The sequence below is a fragment of the Sander vitreus genome, chromosome 17 (assembly GCF_031162955.1).
Source record: "Sander vitreus isolate 19-12246 chromosome 17, sanVit1, whole genome shotgun sequence".
Classification (NCBI taxonomy): domain Eukaryota; kingdom Metazoa; phylum Chordata; class Actinopteri; order Perciformes; family Percidae; genus Sander; species Sander vitreus.
Genome location: NC_135871.1, coordinates 17,267,706 through 17,288,175, shown reverse-complemented (window position 1 = coordinate 17,288,175; position 20,470 = coordinate 17,267,706). Strand labels below are relative to the sequence as shown.

Genomic DNA, 20,470 nt, shown 5'->3' with positions numbered 1-20,470 from the left:
AAGTACTGCTGAAGATTAAAAGAAACCAAAACCAAATTATGTTTGTTTTGCCGTTTACAGAGTAGATGCATATCAATGCCATGTTTAAGTTTCTACTCGGATTGTGTTTTATAAAAGAAATGTAACCTTACAGACATATCCACTTATCCACCACATTATGGGTACTGTGGCAACTGAGCATGCTCTGCTCTGCACTGCTCTGAATTTATGGAATCAGGATGTCAATTTGATTTTAAAAACCTACTACATAATTCATTTTTAGAAAGTTGTAATAACTATGACTTCTTGAATTATTTATTATTATACAATGCACATTGATCAACATCAGCGCAAATGTGCCAGTATAGCCAAAAAGCTATCTTTCAACCCTTGAAATTATGACAAATGATGAGTTCTTTAAAATAATGAAGTCATAAGCCATATTATTTGTTATACGTTGTATATGGTTCCAAGTCATATTCATAATAAAGTTTCATGTAGTACAAAAAAAGTCGAATCTTGTGGTAGCCTATTTATAATGACTTATACAATTTATATTTGATTTGTTATAATGAGATACTAACAAATGCGATTTAGTGTTGATCACATAGCCACATAGATCACAAATGGAGCAAATGGGATTCCTGGACACATTTCAGAGAGGATGCCATGTAAGCAACAACAGGTGCATTGTGTATGACAGTTACCCCAGGTGACCACAACAAACAATGCCGAAAAACGCGCGGGTGACCCTTTGCAACGGACCTTATGAATCCAATGGAGTAGTAGAACACAGGAACTTCCGCCTGCAGGGTCTTCAGGGTATGTTTCTTTTCGAGTCCAATTAGGATACCGCATGTTGTCTGCTTTCTTGACTGTTTTAGGTGAGGTCAAACATGTTCCGTCCAATATGTCTACAGCCGCTCTGACAGCGCGCGGGCACCAGTGCGTCTTGGAAGACACGCGCGAGTGGAACATGGTGGAGCTCGTGGTCAACGGGGAGGTCGTCTTCCGCTGTAAAATAAAGCAACTGGAGTTTGGTGAGTTTGGTTAGCTTTGACGGAAAGCGGAGACTACGTGTTACGTTATTGTGACGTCACAGTGCAGACTGACACTGCCTGTTCATGTTTTTTCCCCGAAGGTGGAGATGGACAACTGGACCCTGTTTGCAAAGAAGCTGTTAATGCTGTGGAGAACGCTTACTGAAGATAACAGAAATTTATATATATATATATATATATATATATATATACACACATTCATCATATATATGGGCCCCCAGAAATTTGCACATTCACTAAATGTCAGTTGGTATTGCAGATTTGTAAGGGAATTTGCATAATTACCGTGCACTATGGTGGGACCTGCATTATTAATTAATTTTGTGGGCCAGTCTTTCTTTTGAGGGGGCCTGTGTCAAAATTAGGTTTTAACTAATTGTTTTAGCTTATATTGGGCTTACCTGGTGCATATTCCAAGATGAATTACCATATCCTTAATGACACACAGAAAAGATGGGTTGATTTCTAGGCAAATAATGAATATGCCATATGTAGTCCACTGTGTGCACTTTACTTAATGAGAACCTTGGAGGGGACAGGGTACATATGATGTACAGAAGGGGATAGGGTGGTGTTGGCAGGGGCCCCAATAGCTAATTTTTGCCCTGGTGTATGTAAGGGAACAGCCACTGTGGCCACAGGTGACACGTATGGAATAACAGGAAATAAAAAAAAACAGTAGCACAGCAGTAATATATAACAGTAGCACAACTAGAGGAGAGTCATAACGCTTGCAAACTGACTCTAATGTCAGTCACAGCCATATCTATCTCAAGTCTACTAACCTCAGACTGGTCTGATCAGGTCTGGTACATGTATTAAAATGAGGAAGAGGTGCATTTTTACTGCTTATGAATTCAACTTTTCATATGTAAAAATAATTTCTTGCTTTAAACCATTTTACACTGTCAATCATCATCTGCAAGCAAAAAATCATGACCAAAGAATGTTATTAAACTTAAATGTATTTGATTCCATATTTTATTATTCCTGGGGTTGTTTGCATATGTCTCAATGCCCACACTTTTTTCTTTAAAAAACTAACACACATACATTTATTTTTAAATAATTGTAAATGTAAAATTACGTTTGTGCATGGCTTATGGTTAAATCTCCCAGCAGAAAAGGGAATCTACAGTATGGCTAAACTGGAAGCATAATTTTCTATAACATTTCTAAGCACAGTGGTAACTAATATATATTCTGTTAAATACCTGGGGATTTTCTTGTGATAACGAAGCGATAATACTGCTCTCAAAGCATCCACAGCTTTGCTGTGTTTATGTGTGTGCGCATCCCTCAGCCTCCAAAGAGGAAGCTGAGCCTTATGTCCTAAGTAGAAAACATGGCTGCAAGTCTCTGTGCCAGCTGGCTCATGTCTCTTGGTGAAGTGAAGTGTGACAATAAATACACACTCCTTTACTAACAGCTAAGGTAGCCAAAGCAAATACAGGCACAAACCTACTGATGCGTTAAATTTCCAAACAATCTTCATACCTGCGATATGTATTTCACATTCATTGTTTAAATACACCAGTTGGTGTTTTGTGTGTCTCGTAACTTCTGCTATTCATCTAAAAAAAAATCAATACAAATACAAAACTATACTACTAATATAAACTAGTATTCATCAGCATGGCAGCAATGGAGGTATCTTTAGTACTAAAACTACTCCAATAACAGGGATTGTCACAAATCTAAATGGTGTGTGGATGTTATTAAGGGTACAAAGGTTGTACTGTTGTTACTTCACCACACAACTAGTTGACAATTATGTGACTTAATGTTTGTGTAATATTTTATTTTATTTTGAAATGAAGGTGTTGGAAGGTGTAGCACCGTTTAGAGGCTGAACATCTTTGTGTCTGGTTCTCTTCAGACGAGACATTGTGGTGTATACACACACGGTACTTATTCTGTTAAAGCCCTCATAATTGCCCTCTGTTGAATAGTGTTGATTGAATAAAGTGCAGATCTGGTAAAGCTGGAATCAGATACATGATATCGACCTGTAAATATCTTGATCCCAAAGATGAGGTGTTTTGTGTGGAGGTTTTCCTTATCCAAACTGAGGGTATAAGGATAAAGGGTGATTTGGGGGTAAATAAGAATGACTTAATTCCACTTGACATGGGGCATGGCCAGTGCACAACAATTTGTCCTTCTATCCCGTGTCAGTGGAAGAAAAGCCGCATTTAGGATACTTGCGAGGCCCTAGGAAGAATAGTGTGACCAATTTTCTTTTTGCCTTCTCACGCCTAGTTGGGCTTCATGATGCTTCTTACATCATAGTTGTTGTACGTCGCAAAAAGACTGCAAGCTACGATTGGTCGAGATTAAACAATGATCACTTACTAAATCTGACACAGAGTCTCATAAGACTTAACTGTTCAGTCTGATCCAGGCATAAGTCAGTTAACATTGCCGACTTCACATAAGATTATCAGGGGGGTAAAATCATGTTTCCTAAAAACACTAGGCTATACTCCAGATTGTCACAAAGCTAAAAGAGTTTTAAAATGTGCCAATATACCATATCAAGACTTAATAGGTAGACCATGACGGTTGGAGATGAAACTGCACCTCCAGTCTGGTTCGGTCTTTGGTGTTTTTTGCCCCCAACGTCTCCTCCCAGGCAGCGCGGCAATGGTTATGTTAGGGTTAAGGTTAGGGTTAGCTGCCTGGAAGGCGCCATTGGAGGCAAAAAACACCATCAAGCGTCTGGTTCTTGCTCCAGTTCTCAATTACAAGTCCTTCCCTTGGAAGGCGTTCAGGTTGAAAGCTGTGTCCATGAACCTCTTCAGCTCATTGAGGTGGGTGGACTTGTTCCCTGTCGCAGGAGCAGCTGCAGGGTCCCGTCCCACATACCTGAAAGAATCACTGAAGGTTTGTTACCTGATTCTCTAAATGGATTGTTCCACTTTACCTCTGTCATGAACAAATCAGGTGACAAGGGAATAGACACCCTTACCAAATGGGCTTCTGGTTGGCCACTACTGTGAGGAAACGCGGCCGGACGTAATCACAGTAACCCATGTTCTTGTGCTCCTCCTGACACCAGACCAGCTCAGCGTTGCCATATCTCTCTGCTTCCGCTCTGACCAGGTCAAACGGGAATGGAGAGATCTGAGGGGGGAGGCCGAAGGATAAGTGAAAGAAGAAATGACAACATTGCATCACTCTCATTTCAAGGAGAGGGACTAAACACCTGCTCAAGTCTAATGATGGCGATGTCTCTTTCCAGTTTTTGCCGTTTCCTCTCTCTAGCCAGTTCATAGTAGACTTTGCCAGTGCAGAAGATCACTCTCTTCACTTGGGCTGGGTTTTGACTCGCAGGGCCCTCGTCTGGAATCAACCTCTTGAATGTAGTGCCTGCCAACATTGAGTATGATATGTTACCTATTACTGTCCATCAACATTTCTTCTTATGTCACATTTTACAGAGATAAAGTAAAACTCCACCTTCTGCGAGGTCATCAAAACTGGACCTTGCATCAGGGTGCCTCAGCAGAGACTTTGGAGTGAAAATGATCAGCTGTAGAAAAAAAGGAAAAAGTGTCTGTCAGTGACAAACAACAGATTGATTCTATCATCCGTAACTTTATTGTGCACTTTGAAAAAACTCCAGAGATAAAAGTTGTTTTCTCTTTTCCCGCTAATTTGTTGCCAGCATATAGCACGCAACATCAGCATTGGGAAAACGGGAAAACAAAACATTTCTTTAACAATCAAATAAATAAAACCCTTTGTGCTCAGCCAACCAAGTCCAGAGTTTTTCATAAAAAAACAAACAATATTATCCCCAATTGGCCCCCTCGCTAATTTGCTCAGGAAGTCATTTTCTCATGCTTCGCAAAGCATTGCATTTATGTGCGACAGGGGATCAGTTAAGACATTCACTGTGGCTGAAAACTGTGAGAGACTGAAAAAAAAGATGTGCACTTACAAAAGAGGAGAAAAGCTTTACACCCCAAAACTTTATACCCAAACTAGTTCTACTGTAGAGGTTCAAAGTACTAATTAATTACATACAGAACCACATTTGTACTGTAAATGAGTACTGTCAAAGGTTGTGCGTCTTTCTGCAAACAGTTCTTCTTTTCAAAGCATGGTTGTGATATAGTATTGTATTATAACAGTATTTTTGGCAGTTTGTCTGTCAAGATGAAGCAATCAACAAATGTGAAGTCATAACCCCAGTTTGTGCCTCTCATGTTTTCATATTTGAGACTTTGATTTCATTCCAATTACAGATATGAACCACTGTTTTCCTCAAAAATGAATACCAAGCAAACTAAATATTTTTAATGTCAACAAGGAAATAATATTCGGGAAATGTATTCTAATCATCAGCACGTTTTGGCAAGCGACCATCTGGACTTTTTTTTATATTAGTGGGTTTATATGTATGTGTGACTTAAATGCAATATATGCAATATTTCAAATGTAAAATCTATAATTACATGACAAGCACAAACTGGAGGAGACACACAACATATAGTGAAGACGATGTTACACTTTACCGGTTTTCTGAATGGCAGCAGAATCTGCCGTCTGAGCACATGACAGTAGTTAGCAGGCGTGGAGCAGTTGACCACAATCCAGTTACATTCGTACAGCTGCTGGACCTCAAAATCTCCACTGAACTCCTTTGAAAAAAACAGTATTACAAAGAAAAGGATATATAGAGGTTATTGATTCTAAAAAACAGAAATGTAACTATATGTAGATAAAATTACAGAATTATAGTGTTGGTTGCAGCAATGTTTTTTTCTTATAATTGGGCAAGAGATGCTCTCACACACACACACACACACACACACACACACACACACACACACACACACACACACACACACACACACACACACACACACACACACACACACACACACACACACACACACACACACACACACACACAGGACAGGGAATGTTAATCCCTTAGTATGCTTCCACTAATAGTTTGATCAATATCCCATTTGAAGATGAATCTGGTAAGCTTCTGCTGATACAGCCCACTGTGGTCCCCTCCTTGAATCTTCCCTCGTGCCAGCGCACCCTTGGGACCTGAGCTACTGCTGAATACCAACTCTGTGAAGGCCATAATAAAGAGACTTTTCAGCTCCAGAGAAATTGGTAATCATCACTTAAGCCATCACGTAAGTGGTTATGAAATCAGCATAGCTAATAAAAACAGGCTATGCTAAAAAAGAAGCTATTGGATGTTCACTGCAGCACACTGTGTGGCAGCTCAGAGTTTACGAATTATGTAATGATGTTCCTCGAATCGGTAACCATTTCAGCCACAATGTAAATTGTACATGTGAACATACAGGGAAGTGATCAGGATCATCTTTGCTCATTTGCAGGAAACGTTCAGGTCGAGCTGAGGAATGTTCTGGGCCCTGTGGACAGAAAAGAAGACACATAATGATGAAATGGAAGAGGAATCCCACTAAAACATTTATTCCAAAAATATCAAAATTAATTTGTTATATACTACAGGATGAAATAGCATTGGTCAGTTTATTTTCCCTTCTCACCATTCCCTCCATCCCATGTGGCAACAGTAGGACAATACCATTGTTGCGGACCCACTTGGCCTGGCCCGGGCTGATGAACTGGTCAATGATGCACTGGGCTGTGTTGTTAAAGTCTCCAAACTGGGCCTCCCAGAGGATCAAAGCATTCGGACTGGCCATGGCAAAGCCAAGCTCAAAACCTGAAGTTACAGTCATCATTACACAGAGCTACATAATGACTTATGAACTAAAGCATGCTGTGTGGCTGGGGTGGCTTCAGTCTCACCTAGCACTCCATACTCTGATAAGGAGCTGTTGCAGACAGTGTAAGGAGCCTGGTCGGCCCACAGGTGGTTCATGGGAACACAGATACGTTTGTCCACCTCTTGGTCATGCAGAACATGATGACGGTGACTGCAAAACATAACAAAGGCAGAGACAGAAAGGACTGAAACAGGCATATAGAAACAAGACTACCGCAATGCTACTGGCTCTGTGAGCCTGTACTTAGACAAAGCTGTGCTTTGAGTTAAAATGCTTACAATGAACATGCTAACATGCTAATGTTGAGCAGTTATAATCTTTACCATGTTCATCATTGTGTGTTACCATGCTAACATTAACACCAACATCATTTGGATTCATCCTTTCCAACATGAAAATAGTTAATAGATATTTCAGATTGGACAAAAGAGGACGGACGGACTGACTGACTGACAGACAGACAATCCCTAGAGCCATGCTGCAGGGCCAAAAAGCACCACTGTTCTGCCAAATCATCATTGTGGAGCAACAACATTAAATCGATGTTATGATATCATCTAAGAGAGAATATATATCACATTTAGCTGAGATTAATGGATAAAGTGGGATATAAACAAACCAATTTAAGAGGTGGTGACACGTGTTATATGCAAAAAGGTTTTTAGCAGGGCTGCAACTTATGATTCTTTTTTACAAATGATTAATGAATGATTTTTTTTTTTTTACCAAAAATCTATATATTGTTTAGTCTATAACAAGTAAAAACTCTCTGTAATTTTTGCTTGATAAATATCTTAAATATTAAATCCCCTATCAATTATTGACTTAACAAATCATTTCACCACTAGTATTTGCAGTAGAGTACACAAAACAGTGTGGTATTTATAACTGCAGAACGATATTGCCACAAAAGATTTTCAGGAGTCTAAGCGGTCTTAAATGATGGTGGTGAAAACAACAGGGTAATAGGATTTCTATAAAAGATTCTTAACCTAGTAGATGAAGGGTACACACACACACACACACACACACACACACACACACACACACACACACACACACACACACACACACACACACACACACACACACACACACACACACACACACACACACACACACACACACACACACACACACAGAGCGGGTGTTCTGGCCCATAAAGGCACTCCATGAAGAGTACCCTCCTCTCTCCTCATCTTCAGTCAGTATGAGGCCCAACAAGAGTTGATAGGAGCAAAGAGCCAAACGTTAACAAGCTCTAGCAGTCCGCTCGCTCCTAATGTAGGAATCAGTCTTCAAAACCAGCACGATCAGACAATCACTTAAACCCCTTTAACATCACTTTAATGATATCTAGACACACACATACACTCAGACACACACACACACAGTGCGAGAGGTTATGTAACGGTCAGGCGGAAGAACTGCAGGAAATAACCACAATCTATTGATTATTATCTTGAATGTGATATATTACCACCTAGAAGACTAGATGATCATGATTTGAGTCCTTTGAAAAATATCTTCCATAATTATACACTAATGAGGGCATATAATGTACCGCATAATTTTTTTGTTCTGATCCTTGCTCCACATTCGTGTATACACTTTCTCAAATCCTTTGATGAACAACTAAAATCGAGAGCATCCAGCAATAATTGAGGTAACACACATCATTTCACGTTTCGTTTTCTGAAAACTACTCGCACGCAATCCAAAGAGGACCCGACAATCTGACGAGAATGAGGTCTTTCTCTGGAATTGCCTCATAAACTGCGTGCCCACCTCTCTCCTTTTTCTTTCTTTCTTTCTTTCTTTCTTTCTTTCTTTCACACACACACACACACACACACACACACACACACACACACACACACACACACACACACACACACACACACACACACACACACACACACACACACACACTTCCTCTGCCTGGGGGCCCCATTAGTCAGGGAAAGGGGTGCACGCAACCCACCCAAACACAACGACTGAATCCATTTGTGCACGCTGTTACGTACATCACAGAAACGCAAGCAGGCCCACTCGTCTGTAACATGGCAATATGCTCAGCTCCTAAGAACTGTGAAGGGAAGAGTAGTGGGGGTTGAAAAAAAATGTAGGTGGGAAAAAAAACAATAAGGGGTGGTAAAGGAGGTAGGAAGTATAGCTAAGGTACAATGAGAAAGAACACAAATAATATAATGTGGACTCTCAACTGACAAATAGGAGGATTTAAATCAACAACAGATGATACAGAGATGAAGGGTGGATGTACAGTAGTTTCAGCCAGGTAAATTACAATATATTAAATCATAAGGTGGACAGCGGATGGGGAGAAATGGATGTCAGTGGAAAATGCGAGGCAAAAAAAAAGCCCTGTAGCCTCTGGTTAGTTAGTGTGATGTATGTCGCTGTGAGCTGAGAGGGGGGGGGGGGGGGTTTGGTGTCAGTGAAGATGGGCTGGTAGAGAAATGATAGGGGACAGACGAGACAGGCACAATGAAAGGGGGAGCTGGTTTTGTTCATGTGTCACTCGTCCCTCCATACCATGACAACACCATGTGGGCTTCACAGTTCCCAGGAGACTGTTCTGACGTCTTCTGTCTGTCAGACTCCCTGTGCCACCCCCCAATTACTTAATTCACTATCTTTATTTCTGGTCAGGCAGGCTGATCCTGACAGACTCAACAAATGTGCAAACTTGATTTCAAAATAGTACATTTAGGCCAAGTCATTGCATGGCTGTGTGACATAGCTGAAATCATTATCATAGTATTAAGGATGTTTTCCAATAACAATATACTACATATCACAATATGGCAAATGTATTCAAAATGAAACATTTATGTTCAGAACAATGAATTGTGCTCTAGTGTTGTCCATTAAATGAGGAAAAAAAACTCTTCATGTGTAAACAACTCCTTTTGTTAATTTACGATCGATAATATAATTTCATCTTGATATGATTTAGCTCAAAGTTTATTTGCTATGTTATCTATTTAGCACCAAGCCCTAAATCATTGTAAGGAAGGATAAAGCTAATTTGTTGCTGTGAGTGGAGAGACTATAACTCCACAAGGACTCTCAAACTATAAAAATGAAGACAATAAAAATCTATTTTCTTAAAATGCTTGGTTAATTAACTAACTACACTTGAAACCTACTTGATACTAGACTGTGGTGGTAGTGGGAGCTCCTCATAGTGTAAGAGCATTAAGATAAGAAGGCATAGAGGTTTAAATAAGATGCATATAGATCTTTGTAGATGCAACATTGAGTTTTCAGTTGTGTTGACATGGACTCACCTAAAGGTGCCCCGCTCTACATCTTGCCCGCTGAGTCGTACATGGATGCCATCTTTGAGAAGGGAACCAAAGGCCATGTATTCTCCTAGAGCCCAATCCATCTGCCGATTCTTTACCAGGTCAGCCCGACCACGCAGGATACGAGACACACCTAGAGAACACACACAGACAGAGGAACAAAAATTAAACCAAGAGATATCTTATGAAAGCATGGGGGAAGGGAGTGTAAAACGCATTGGACTGTCATACCGTGTTGTAAATACTGTAATATCAAAAACCCTTGTGGGAGTCTTAATTGCTATAGCGTGCGCCAAATCAGCTGCGCAGGCCAAACACCTGCTGTTTGTAAAGGATGTGTTTACAGGTGAACTGCTTTAATTGACTTAATATCATCCCTGTAGACAAAAAGTTGGGGTCTATGTGATTTAAGGATTGTTTATCATTGAGCAGTATGTATCCCATAACCTGCAGTAATGAGTGCTCTTCTGTCATTGTATAGATTTCTAGCACAGCATATCATATCAGTAGGACTACTATCGTCAGCATCAGTTTTGATTACTGCTCTATTCTCCAGCACAAAGCAACTAAACTCACCAGGGTGGATATGAAAACCTTCCAGAGGCACAGAGCTAGCTATCTGACTGATGTGCTGCAGGACCTCCTCATGCAGTCCTGTGGGGACACCACTCATGCTCTTGGGCTCTCCCTCTGCTGTAAAGAAGTCTACAGAGACAGAGAGAGAGAGAGAGAGAGACAGAGAGACAGAGAGAGAGAGAGAGAGAGAGAGAGAGAGAGAGAGAGAGAGAGAGAGAGAGAGAGAGAGAGAGATAGATAGATAGATAGATAGATAGATAGATAGATAGATAGATAGATAGATAGATAGAGAGATAGATAGAGAGAGAGAGAGAGAGAGAGAGAGAGAGAGAGAGAGAGAGAGAGAGATTCAACTCCAGCAGGAACAGAAAGTATTCACAGAAAAGGCAGTCAATCAAATTAATTTGTTTTAACTTGATTACTGAAATACAAGAATACAATTTACCTGGCCAGGGGGAGTCAAGCCAGTGTCGAATGTGTAAGATCTTTCCATCCTTGGAGCTGGTGTATGCCTCCTCACATATCTTGTCATATTTGGAAACTTCTTCCTGCATGTAATGTGCAATAAGGACAATGAAAAACGCCACATTTAAACTGATGCAGTTTGTTAATTATTGAAGGACTACAGCTGACTAACCCAAACTGGGTGTAGTTGAGACAGAGTGAAAGAGAATAAGAGAGAGAGAAACATTATAGGAGGAGAGAAGTCTACATCTGCAGTAATGGTTCTGCTTGCTATATTACAAATGGTGCTTTTGCAGGAGTCCAAACAGCAGGCCACACAACAGAAAACAATGTTCATCAAAAGCCAGGAAGAAGCACACCAGATAGGAGCTGCAGTATTTCTCTGACATGTGTTATAAAAAAAAATGTTCAGAATGGATGTTACGATCGAAGTTTCTGTTTTGGATGAAGAACCTGAGCAATTCCACTGAATGGCACCAGAATCTGAGGTATACTTCAACTTCATTGAGCAATACATACTTTATGTGAGGGATTGTGAGGCTAGGTGATTGAACTGAGGCAGTAAATTGAAACTCAAATACAGCAGTGCTGGCGCAACATATTTACTCGAAGGCTAGAGTAATATCTAAATGTGATTTAATGCACATAGTCCAGTGGATGGTGATACCAAATAAAAAGGCATACAGTAGCAGCTACCAATATACAGTATATTTAACAAGAGCAAACAGCATTAGATGACAAACCTCAAAATCTTGCAGTGTCACCACTCCCTCCGCAATGAGCCTGTTGGAGTACTTTTTCAGCACTTGCTCCTGACGACAGATCTGTTTGTACATCAGCGGTTGGGTGAACATGGGCTCGTCCATCTCATTATGGCCAAACCGCCTGTAACAAACCTGTAAATACACACAGAAGTCATGTCTAAGTGTAATTATAATTGTGTTTCCTGTTAATCCATTAAGAATTGGCTGTGACTAACCAGGTCAATGACAACATCCTTGTTGAAGGTGGATCTCCACTCTGCAGCCACGCGGCAAACATACATGACAGCCTCAGGGTCATCAGCATTCACATGGAAGATGGGGGCATTGACAACCCGAGCCACATCAGTGGGATAGGGGGAGGAGCGGGCCACTCGAGGGTCTGTGGTGAAGCCAATCTGAGAGACAACAATCACACGCCAAATTTGATATCATTTAGAGCTGAGGATCACATGCATAATGATCGAAATTATGTTCCATTATGTTATGTAACAACAAAATGTGCTCTAGTGTTATGAGTAACATCAGGAAATATCTCAACATCTGTAAAACAAAACAATTAAACAGCTAATTTTGTTAGTTTTATTATTATTAGAATAATAAATGTAAACAACAGAATTGTGTAAAACAATAACACAATATGATCACATCTTCAGTCGACAGACGATAGTGATTTATCATCCAGCCCCAAATATTATTATTATTTATTATTTTAAGAAATAGCACTAGTAGTAATTATAACAATAAGATTATTAGTATTAGCAATAGTATTCGCATCGGAGCCTGCCCTATGGTTCACCCCCACCTCCGCCCCGGCTTGCTGGCCAGGGGCCTTACATGGTCAATTACAACCCCAAGTTTAAAACCACCTACATCCTTTGTTTTCAATACTATATTACTTAATATCCTCCCTAACTTGAGTCTCTCTCCCTCTTTTCTTTGTCATTACTCATTAGCCATCCTCGTTACAAACAAACCTCACCTTACATGTCACAACACTAGCCAAATTCAATCTTTCAGACCAATATAAATCATTGTGCTGTACTTATGTCCTAATGTTTCTCCTAATGTTTTATCACTGGCCAATTGTCTTATCTTTATGTAATGTTTTATTGCACCAATTGTCCTGCGTTTTGTTTTGTAATGTTATTGCACTAATAAAAATAAACAAGCAATAATATTGGTATTACTGCCATAACATTAAGTAAATTACAAAATAAATATATTATTATATTCTGGTAAATGTGTCTCTAATACCTGGTTGTTGACCACCACATGGATGGTACCATGTGTGGTGTAGGAGGGGAGCTCACTCAGGTGGAAAGTCTCATACACAACTCCTTGTCCAGCAAAAGCAGCGTCACCATGAATCAAGATGGACATTACCTGGAAAAAAATCACATCATAGCAACATATCTTTAATGCAAATATACATTTACAGCACCAAACACAAAAAAAAGCCACCATGTACCCGGAACAATAACTTTTACCTTCTTTCCCTGAGTGTCTCCTCTGTAGAACTGCTCAGCTTTGGTCTTGCCCTGAACCACTGGATCCACTGCCTCCAGGTGGGAGGGGTTTGCCATGAGTGACAGCGTAATGTTCTTGTCTGTCTCACGGTTAATCCTCTCATGGTACATCCCGAGGTGGTATTTCACATCACCTGACCCCTACCGGTGTAGAGAAAGGTCATGAAATATATCATCAGTTGTATATCCAGAATGCCTTCCTTTGATACTTTTCCACACAATTTTCCTCACCTCATCAGCAGGCTCTAACTTGGGGTCAAACTGACAGAAGATCTGATCCAGGTCCTTACGGATCACATTGGCCAACACATTTAGTCGACCCCTATATCAAATATGGAAGGACGAGAATCAGCTGTATGCATAGATTGAGCTGAGAGGCGAGAAATGTGTAATACACAGTACCGATGAGGCATCCCCATGATCACGCTCTCGATGCCGGCAGCGCTCGACTTGTCAATCATGGTTTTAAGAGCAGGAATGAGCACTTCACAGCCCTCCAGACCAAAACGTTTCTCTGACGACCACTTTCTGGCCAGGAAGTCCTCAAACCTAGACATAAAAAAGTTCAGATGTAGGGTTCATGGATGTATGTTTGTTAGTTAGTAGTCTCGCTTTGCCAGACCCTCCTCCAAAGCACGCTGAAGGAAGGTCTGGCTACTCCACATAGCATTCAGGGATAGGAGGAAAACATGCTCTGGTTTAATGGCATTTCTTTAAACCAATCAGAATCATCATGGGCAGTGCTAAACTCCGTACAGAGCCGCTGCAAAATAGTTGTGCGAGAGAAAACTCAGATTAGACAGAGTCTAGCTAGCTGTCTCAATTTACCCTGCAGAGATCTGAGTAGCAGTCAACAATAGTCCTCATAAATCCACCGAATTTAAAATTGCAACACAAAGAAAGCGGAAGGAAACGGAAAACACATGCATCCGGTGGAATTTCCTGCAGCATCGGAGCAATCCCGGAAGTGGAACGTGAAGGATATAGACTAGTTAGTTAGTTATGATAACTAAAGCTCCATTACAGAAAATAAGTTTTGGAACAACACTATGATCGTTCAGAGAACTTGTACTCAAGCATTTAGCAAATGTATTTCAGTACCAATGTGCATGTGTTAATTACTGTAGGAATGATAACACTGCAACAGCATAGAACAAGCCAGAACACAATAAGAAGATCACTTCTCGGAACCTCTAGTGACTTCTGAGATAATTTATCAGAGATGAAAATGAGCTCACATGAAGAATAAGGTGTTTATCTTTTCAAATATATGCCTGGGCAAGAGTTTTGTTATGCTATGTGAGGCTCTGATGTGAGCTATAACTAAAACTGAGGTATTGTGCTGTCATCGAAGTGTACTGAAGACCGCCGACCGTGTGGATCTGATCAGGCGGGCTAGCAAAGTCCTCTTCTCAGCATCAGTGAACTGCATGATTCCCGGAGTCTCAAATTTCTGACGAATCCACTGACACTGGTCCACATTGTTAATGAACATATATTCGACCCCTATGTGACCACAGTAGGATGTCTGAAAAAGAAGACATAAAAAAAGAAAATAGCATGATACAGTGATATTTGGCTTTCCCCCATCATTAGACACATGTATGGACACAAACAAAATACCTCTAGTCTGCGTATGATTTCCTTAAGAGGAAGTGTGTTGTCTGCTCCTCCGATAAAGGTGGTGGGGGGCAGTTGAAAGCTCATATCCAAGTCAGACTCATCAAGATTGTAGAAACCTACGATAACACCATGTGAAACTCAGGTTTGTTTAAGACTATCACCCAGAACAATAACAGCACAATAACATTCATAACACAAAGACCAGTTTAACTCATGATCTTGAACTAGATCATGAACTTCTTCCATTTCTTCTGATATCACATGAAGGCAACAGAAATTATAGCTAAGAGTATGATTAATACTTAAAAGTATAAAAATATATGCCAAACAATCATTGGTTCCAGCTTCTCCAGAGTGAGGATTTGCTGATTTGATATGTTTTACAGTATTGTAAATTGAATAGTTTTTGAGGTTTTGGACTGTTGGTCGGGCAAAACAAGTGGAAGATGTCACCTTGGGCTCTGGGAAAGTAGCTATTTTTTTACAATTTTGTGACATTTTATAGACTAATTGATGCATTGATTTAAAAAAACAAATCATTAACCGACAGATGAATTGATCATGAAAATAATTGTTACTTGCAGCCCTAACTCACCTATCTTATTGAAAGGGTGCACTTATTGGGCTGGACTATTTTAATGAATAGGACAGTAGTGCTCCTTGCAAATGTAGTGCATAACACTGAAGGGAATCAACTTAAATCTTGATCCAAGTACATTACAGTAAAAAAATTCTCCAGGATGCATTTGTTGACAGTATAATAGCAGGACCTGTGGAGGAGGTACAGCATCAGTATCGGCAGCCCCACATAAGTTTTTGCACTGACAAAGCCCACCTGAGAGCTGGTCAAGCTCAAGATCGCAGGCAACATAAGAGGAGACAGGTGCAAATCATATTAGGAACACAGCAAAGACAAAGGGGGCCAAGAATAGACTCTTGTACTATCAGCTGACCAAATAAGGGGCCACGGAGGCTGTCATTAGCTTTGATTAGGGAGCTATAGCCCTGGTGACAATACATAATGTAATGCAATGTCATGACATACACTGATCACTGATAACAGCAGCCAACAGAACCTCTCTCTCTCTCTCTCTCTCTCTCTCTCTCTCTCTCTCTCATTACTGTATACTTTGATCGCTTTCTGTGGCCGCCCCGCATCCACCGATCCTCAGTCCGCTAAATGAAATGGAGAATGACAAGAGCTTGGCCTCAGATTAATGACAGCATTAGGCTGACCAACCCATATACAGACTTGGCGGAGAGCGTGATGGTGCGTTTTATACTGAAATACCCCTTATACTCTCCTCTGAGGAGGTATGCAACCCTGGGTGTGTATAATGTGTGTAAATGTAGATGCACATGTATGTACTGTGCAAACCCTCAAAGAGATACATAAATGTTATTGAAATAAAGTGCAGGAAAAATACAAATCAGATATTTTCATTATAAGGCAAATTAAGCTTTTGAAGTAAACCCACCAATGAGAATAATATGCTTATGACTGAAATCCTTAAGCAGGACAAGTACCCTGAGGTAATTAGAAGGAAGGACTTCTATAGTAGGAATCTAATCAGCATACCGTATATACTGCCTGTGGGTTAACTACATATGCCTTTAGTTAGGAAAGGGGGATAAAATAAGGAGTTCTATACCTCTTGTGTAAAAAGTCTATTTTTCTTTTAGTCTAAGTTTACTTTGACATGCATTTCTTAAATGATACGGTCTGTTTTACATGGTTTTCATGACACCTATGGTTGTGAAACTATCTCAGTAAATGAAAAACTATAAAGACAATCGGCTCAAGACATGACAGAAATCTTCCTTCATTCACAATTATAAATTTGTGGTATGTGTGATGTGTGTAGGATGATTGTAGGGGTTGTGAGGCTTACCTAATTTATCAATGGTAGTGATTAGGTCGGAGGGAACGAAGGAGTCCAGGTCAGCATCCAGGATTCCCAGAGGGTCTAACTGCGCAACATGGTGACCACGAATCTACACAGACAGAGAGACAGAAATGTGAAGAAGGAGGGAGAAAAGAAGAGGTGAGGAGAATCAGGTAAAAAAAGAGAAAGTGAAAGGTAGGAGAGAATAAGATTCAGCAAGGAGCTGCCATCATGATGTGCAAACAGATGGAGTTAGCTTTCAGGGCTTTCTACCAGAAATGGTTTATTTTAACCCAAACCACTATTTTTCCTAAACTTAAGCAAGTAGTTTTATTGCCTAAACCTAAGAAGAAGTCTGGAAGAAAGCCCTGAAGACCAACTTCTCCCATGTGCTCATGATGCTGAGTGTGAACAGCTGGAGAATAAGCTGACACTCAGTTATAAATCAACCTTTCTGAGAAAAGAGCCCCATGGGAGTGCTTTTATATCTACGCGCACACACACACACACACACACACACACACACACACACACACACACACACACACACTCCCACCAGGATTGTAGCAAGCTGGGAATAAAAGTGACGCCTTTGCCAAAAGCCAGAATTTAATAAATCCCTTGGATAGTTCCTCGAATTAATTTGAGGGCAAGACGAAATGTTGCCACCTGTTTTGTTTAAGTAGTCTCTTTGATATTTTCAGTTTTCAAAAAGCAACAAGGGTAAGTAGGTTAGAGTTAATCTTGCAATTTGCATAACCTCGTGCAGTGACAAACAAATTGTATATTCCTTTTAATACAAGGACACACAGTATAAACAGCTTTCATTGCCAGTTGTATCTGTTTAGGCAAGTCAAGAGGATTTAGTTTGATGCATTTTTCACACACACATCAGAACTACAAATAGTCAGCCAGTTGTGGCTCGAGGTATATGACATCTTAATTCTGTACACACACACACACTGGTTAAGATTTAAACGGATGCCTACTAGATATGTGATCAATCTTTTAATTTGTAAATAACATAAATCCACATTATACAAGCTGATAGCTTGTGTATGTGTCTCACAGAGCTAGGCCCGGGTGAGTGTGGAGTACCTGGTAGGCTCTAATGAGAGTGTGCACAGCCAGGTGGTCCTCCACCACTTTCTGTGTCATGTCTGGTGAGTGGGACTGCACTCGGCCCTGGAGCAGAGCGGAGGGGCGTATTTCACCCACCTCGCCAGACGGACTGGAGTCCTGGATGTTACGGAAGAATGCGTCCCAGGACTAGAACACAGAGAAAGACAGATCACAGCAGATGCAAGCGGGTCCATCGCAAACATCGACCAAAAGTAACCTTGCTGCTACTGACTGCTAGATTGGGGGATGACAGGACTGTGAAAGGCTGGAATCCAGGACATTGAAGCCCAGGCAATTGAGCTACCAGCACAACCTAGGGCAGTGGGCACATTTATTAAGTGCCCTCTTTCAACGGCAGTTCTTCATAATTTAGCTTTTACCCACTCCCACTTTTACCCACTCGACATTTACCCACTGGACATTGTTCCCTCTGCAAATTTCTATTCATGGGAAAACCACGTTACACTAATATTAAATGTCCCTCTCTTATTCACTCATGTGGGAGGAAATGGCACATTTTGCAAACTGTTACCTCGTGGACGTTTTTATGATCCTCCAGCCAGGCAAAGTACATCTCCTCCACATAGCTGGAGCTACCGGCCACCGCTGAGTGACCAGGCGCAGCCCCGGATGAGCAGCTTCTCTTGGGATCAACCCAGCGCCTAGCCGGGCCCCCTCCGCATACTCGCAGCCACTGACTGCCTCCAACACACCCACCCCTCAGCACAGCCGCTAACGCCCGAAACTGACTCATGCTAGAGACAGACAAAGTGAAAAAGAAAGTTGGGGGTCAGAGAGAGTTAACAATTAGTTTTTCAAAGGAAGACATCTCGGTGTTTTGATTACAATCATTTATGTAAACGCAGAAATAGTGTGCATGGCTTGGTTTGATGATTTATTACAAACCATCTTTGAATGAGAAATGTCTGAATGTCACATCAAACAATATTTCAGTATGATGCTTATGCTTAACCTACAGAAGTACGTAGGAGGGCGGAGCCAGGCTACCTACAGAGCGCAGATCGCATTTAACAGGGACCATAATTGCAGACTCCTCAAGGATAAAATGACCTTTACAAGTGATATTTTTGAATAGATTCCCACTAATGAAAGCTAAATACCTGCAGGATGCTTTACAGGCTACTTCAGGCTACATAGCCCATTTCAATGCCAAAACATTGTCTACTTCATTCCGGGTCAGCTACGGTTTCCTCTCGACCACTAATCCCCCAACGTCAACATAAACCCTCATAATCTCCCGTCGTCTCTGCCATTGGCAACGCGCGGTGTCACGGCATATAGGACAGTGGTTTTAAATGTCACCTACGTTTTTATGTCTATGAATTACATTTACCTTAGACTGACTTGACTGTTATTGTCATCGTCGGAGGATGTAAGTAGGACAGGTATCAGTGGAGGTGAGAGATCCGAGTGCACTGCATGCACGGTTTGACACGCCCCCCATGTCAGCTGGTGGTGGTGCTTCCTGTGCACAGCGAGCAGCATGCTGCACCCAAAGGTGCCGGTGGTGCCTAGGTAACGGCCAGACACACCACAGAGAAACGAAAACAAACATCAAACTAAATTCTATTTTCACCAAGAAAAAAAATCCTTAAGTGACACAAATAAAAAAAATAAAAATCTGAAATCAATTATTTATTGTGTTTGTGGTATTTTGTTTATAACAGCAATCGATTTTATAATCAGAATACTTACTTTAATCCACGAGTCCATGCAAACACTTGTCATCCAGACAGGTCATACATTCCTCTCTAAGTTGCGTCACACATATGTCTTTCCCCTCAGTGTTCAATTCAACTTTTATAAAGGCTGAACATGAGTCATTTGAGCAAGTGGCTTCAGATTGATGGGCTTCTACCTTGAGTGGGTTAAACAATAAGATAATTGGCCCTCCCTCCCTCACTCACTCCAGCCTCCTTCCTTCCTTCCTCCCCAACCTCTCCTCCTCATCTAGATGTTCATCAGTAATACTTGTTGGCACAGAAGAAACGGTATTATCAATCATGACAAACACGCCACTGCAAAACAGAACATGGAGTGGGCACAAGTTGCAAGAGGATCTACCAGACAAAACAGTGTAGGTCTAAAACAAATATCAGAGCATCACATAAACCACAGCATCATTATGAGGTTTTTAAACTGGTAATTTTTTGTCAGTCTCAACTCCAAAATGTCTAATGTACCATTAACAGATTTATTCACATGATCTGCAGCATGCTGTATATAACCAAACAATTAAAAGCAAATGTTTTCACCCACGCCAAGAATATATTCACATATGCTTTGACTCTAAAACAGCACACAATAATGCTCGGTGTTCCCTGAC

The 20,470-nt window shown here is 40.8% G+C and overlaps 2 protein-coding genes across 2 annotated transcripts; one reads left to right on the top strand and one right to left on the bottom strand.

Annotated features, from left to right (window-relative positions):
* The first annotated feature begins 707 nt into the window (after positions 1-707).
* On the top strand, positions 708-1,185 carry c17h10orf53 (chromosome 17 C10orf53 homolog). The gene is made up of 3 exons (XM_078272391.1): positions 708-801; positions 900-1,019; positions 1,121-1,185. The coding sequence occupies exons 1-3, from the start codon at positions 708-710 to the stop codon at positions 1,183-1,185; spliced, it is 279 nt and encodes a 92-aa protein (XP_078128517.1).
* A 2,521-nt stretch (positions 1,186-3,706) lies between these two features.
* ogdhl (oxoglutarate dehydrogenase L) lies at positions 3,707-18,877 on the bottom strand. The gene is made up of 22 exons (XM_078273718.1): positions 18,656-18,877; positions 18,100-18,270; positions 17,008-17,110; positions 15,116-15,231; positions 14,866-15,020; positions 13,895-14,041; positions 13,724-13,814; positions 13,454-13,633; positions 13,221-13,349; positions 12,182-12,361; positions 11,946-12,098; positions 11,183-11,285; positions 10,738-10,866; positions 10,144-10,294; positions 6,852-6,979; positions 6,587-6,765; positions 6,377-6,448; positions 5,564-5,689; positions 4,503-4,575; positions 4,249-4,412; positions 4,012-4,166; positions 3,707-3,908 (listed from the first exon to the last, which is right to left on the bottom strand). The coding sequence occupies exons 1-22, from the start codon at positions 18,875-18,877 to the stop codon at positions 3,785-3,787; spliced, it is 3,051 nt and encodes a 1,016-aa protein (XP_078129844.1). The 3' UTR covers positions 3,707-3,784.
* Between the last annotated feature and the right edge of the window lie 1,593 nt (positions 18,878-20,470).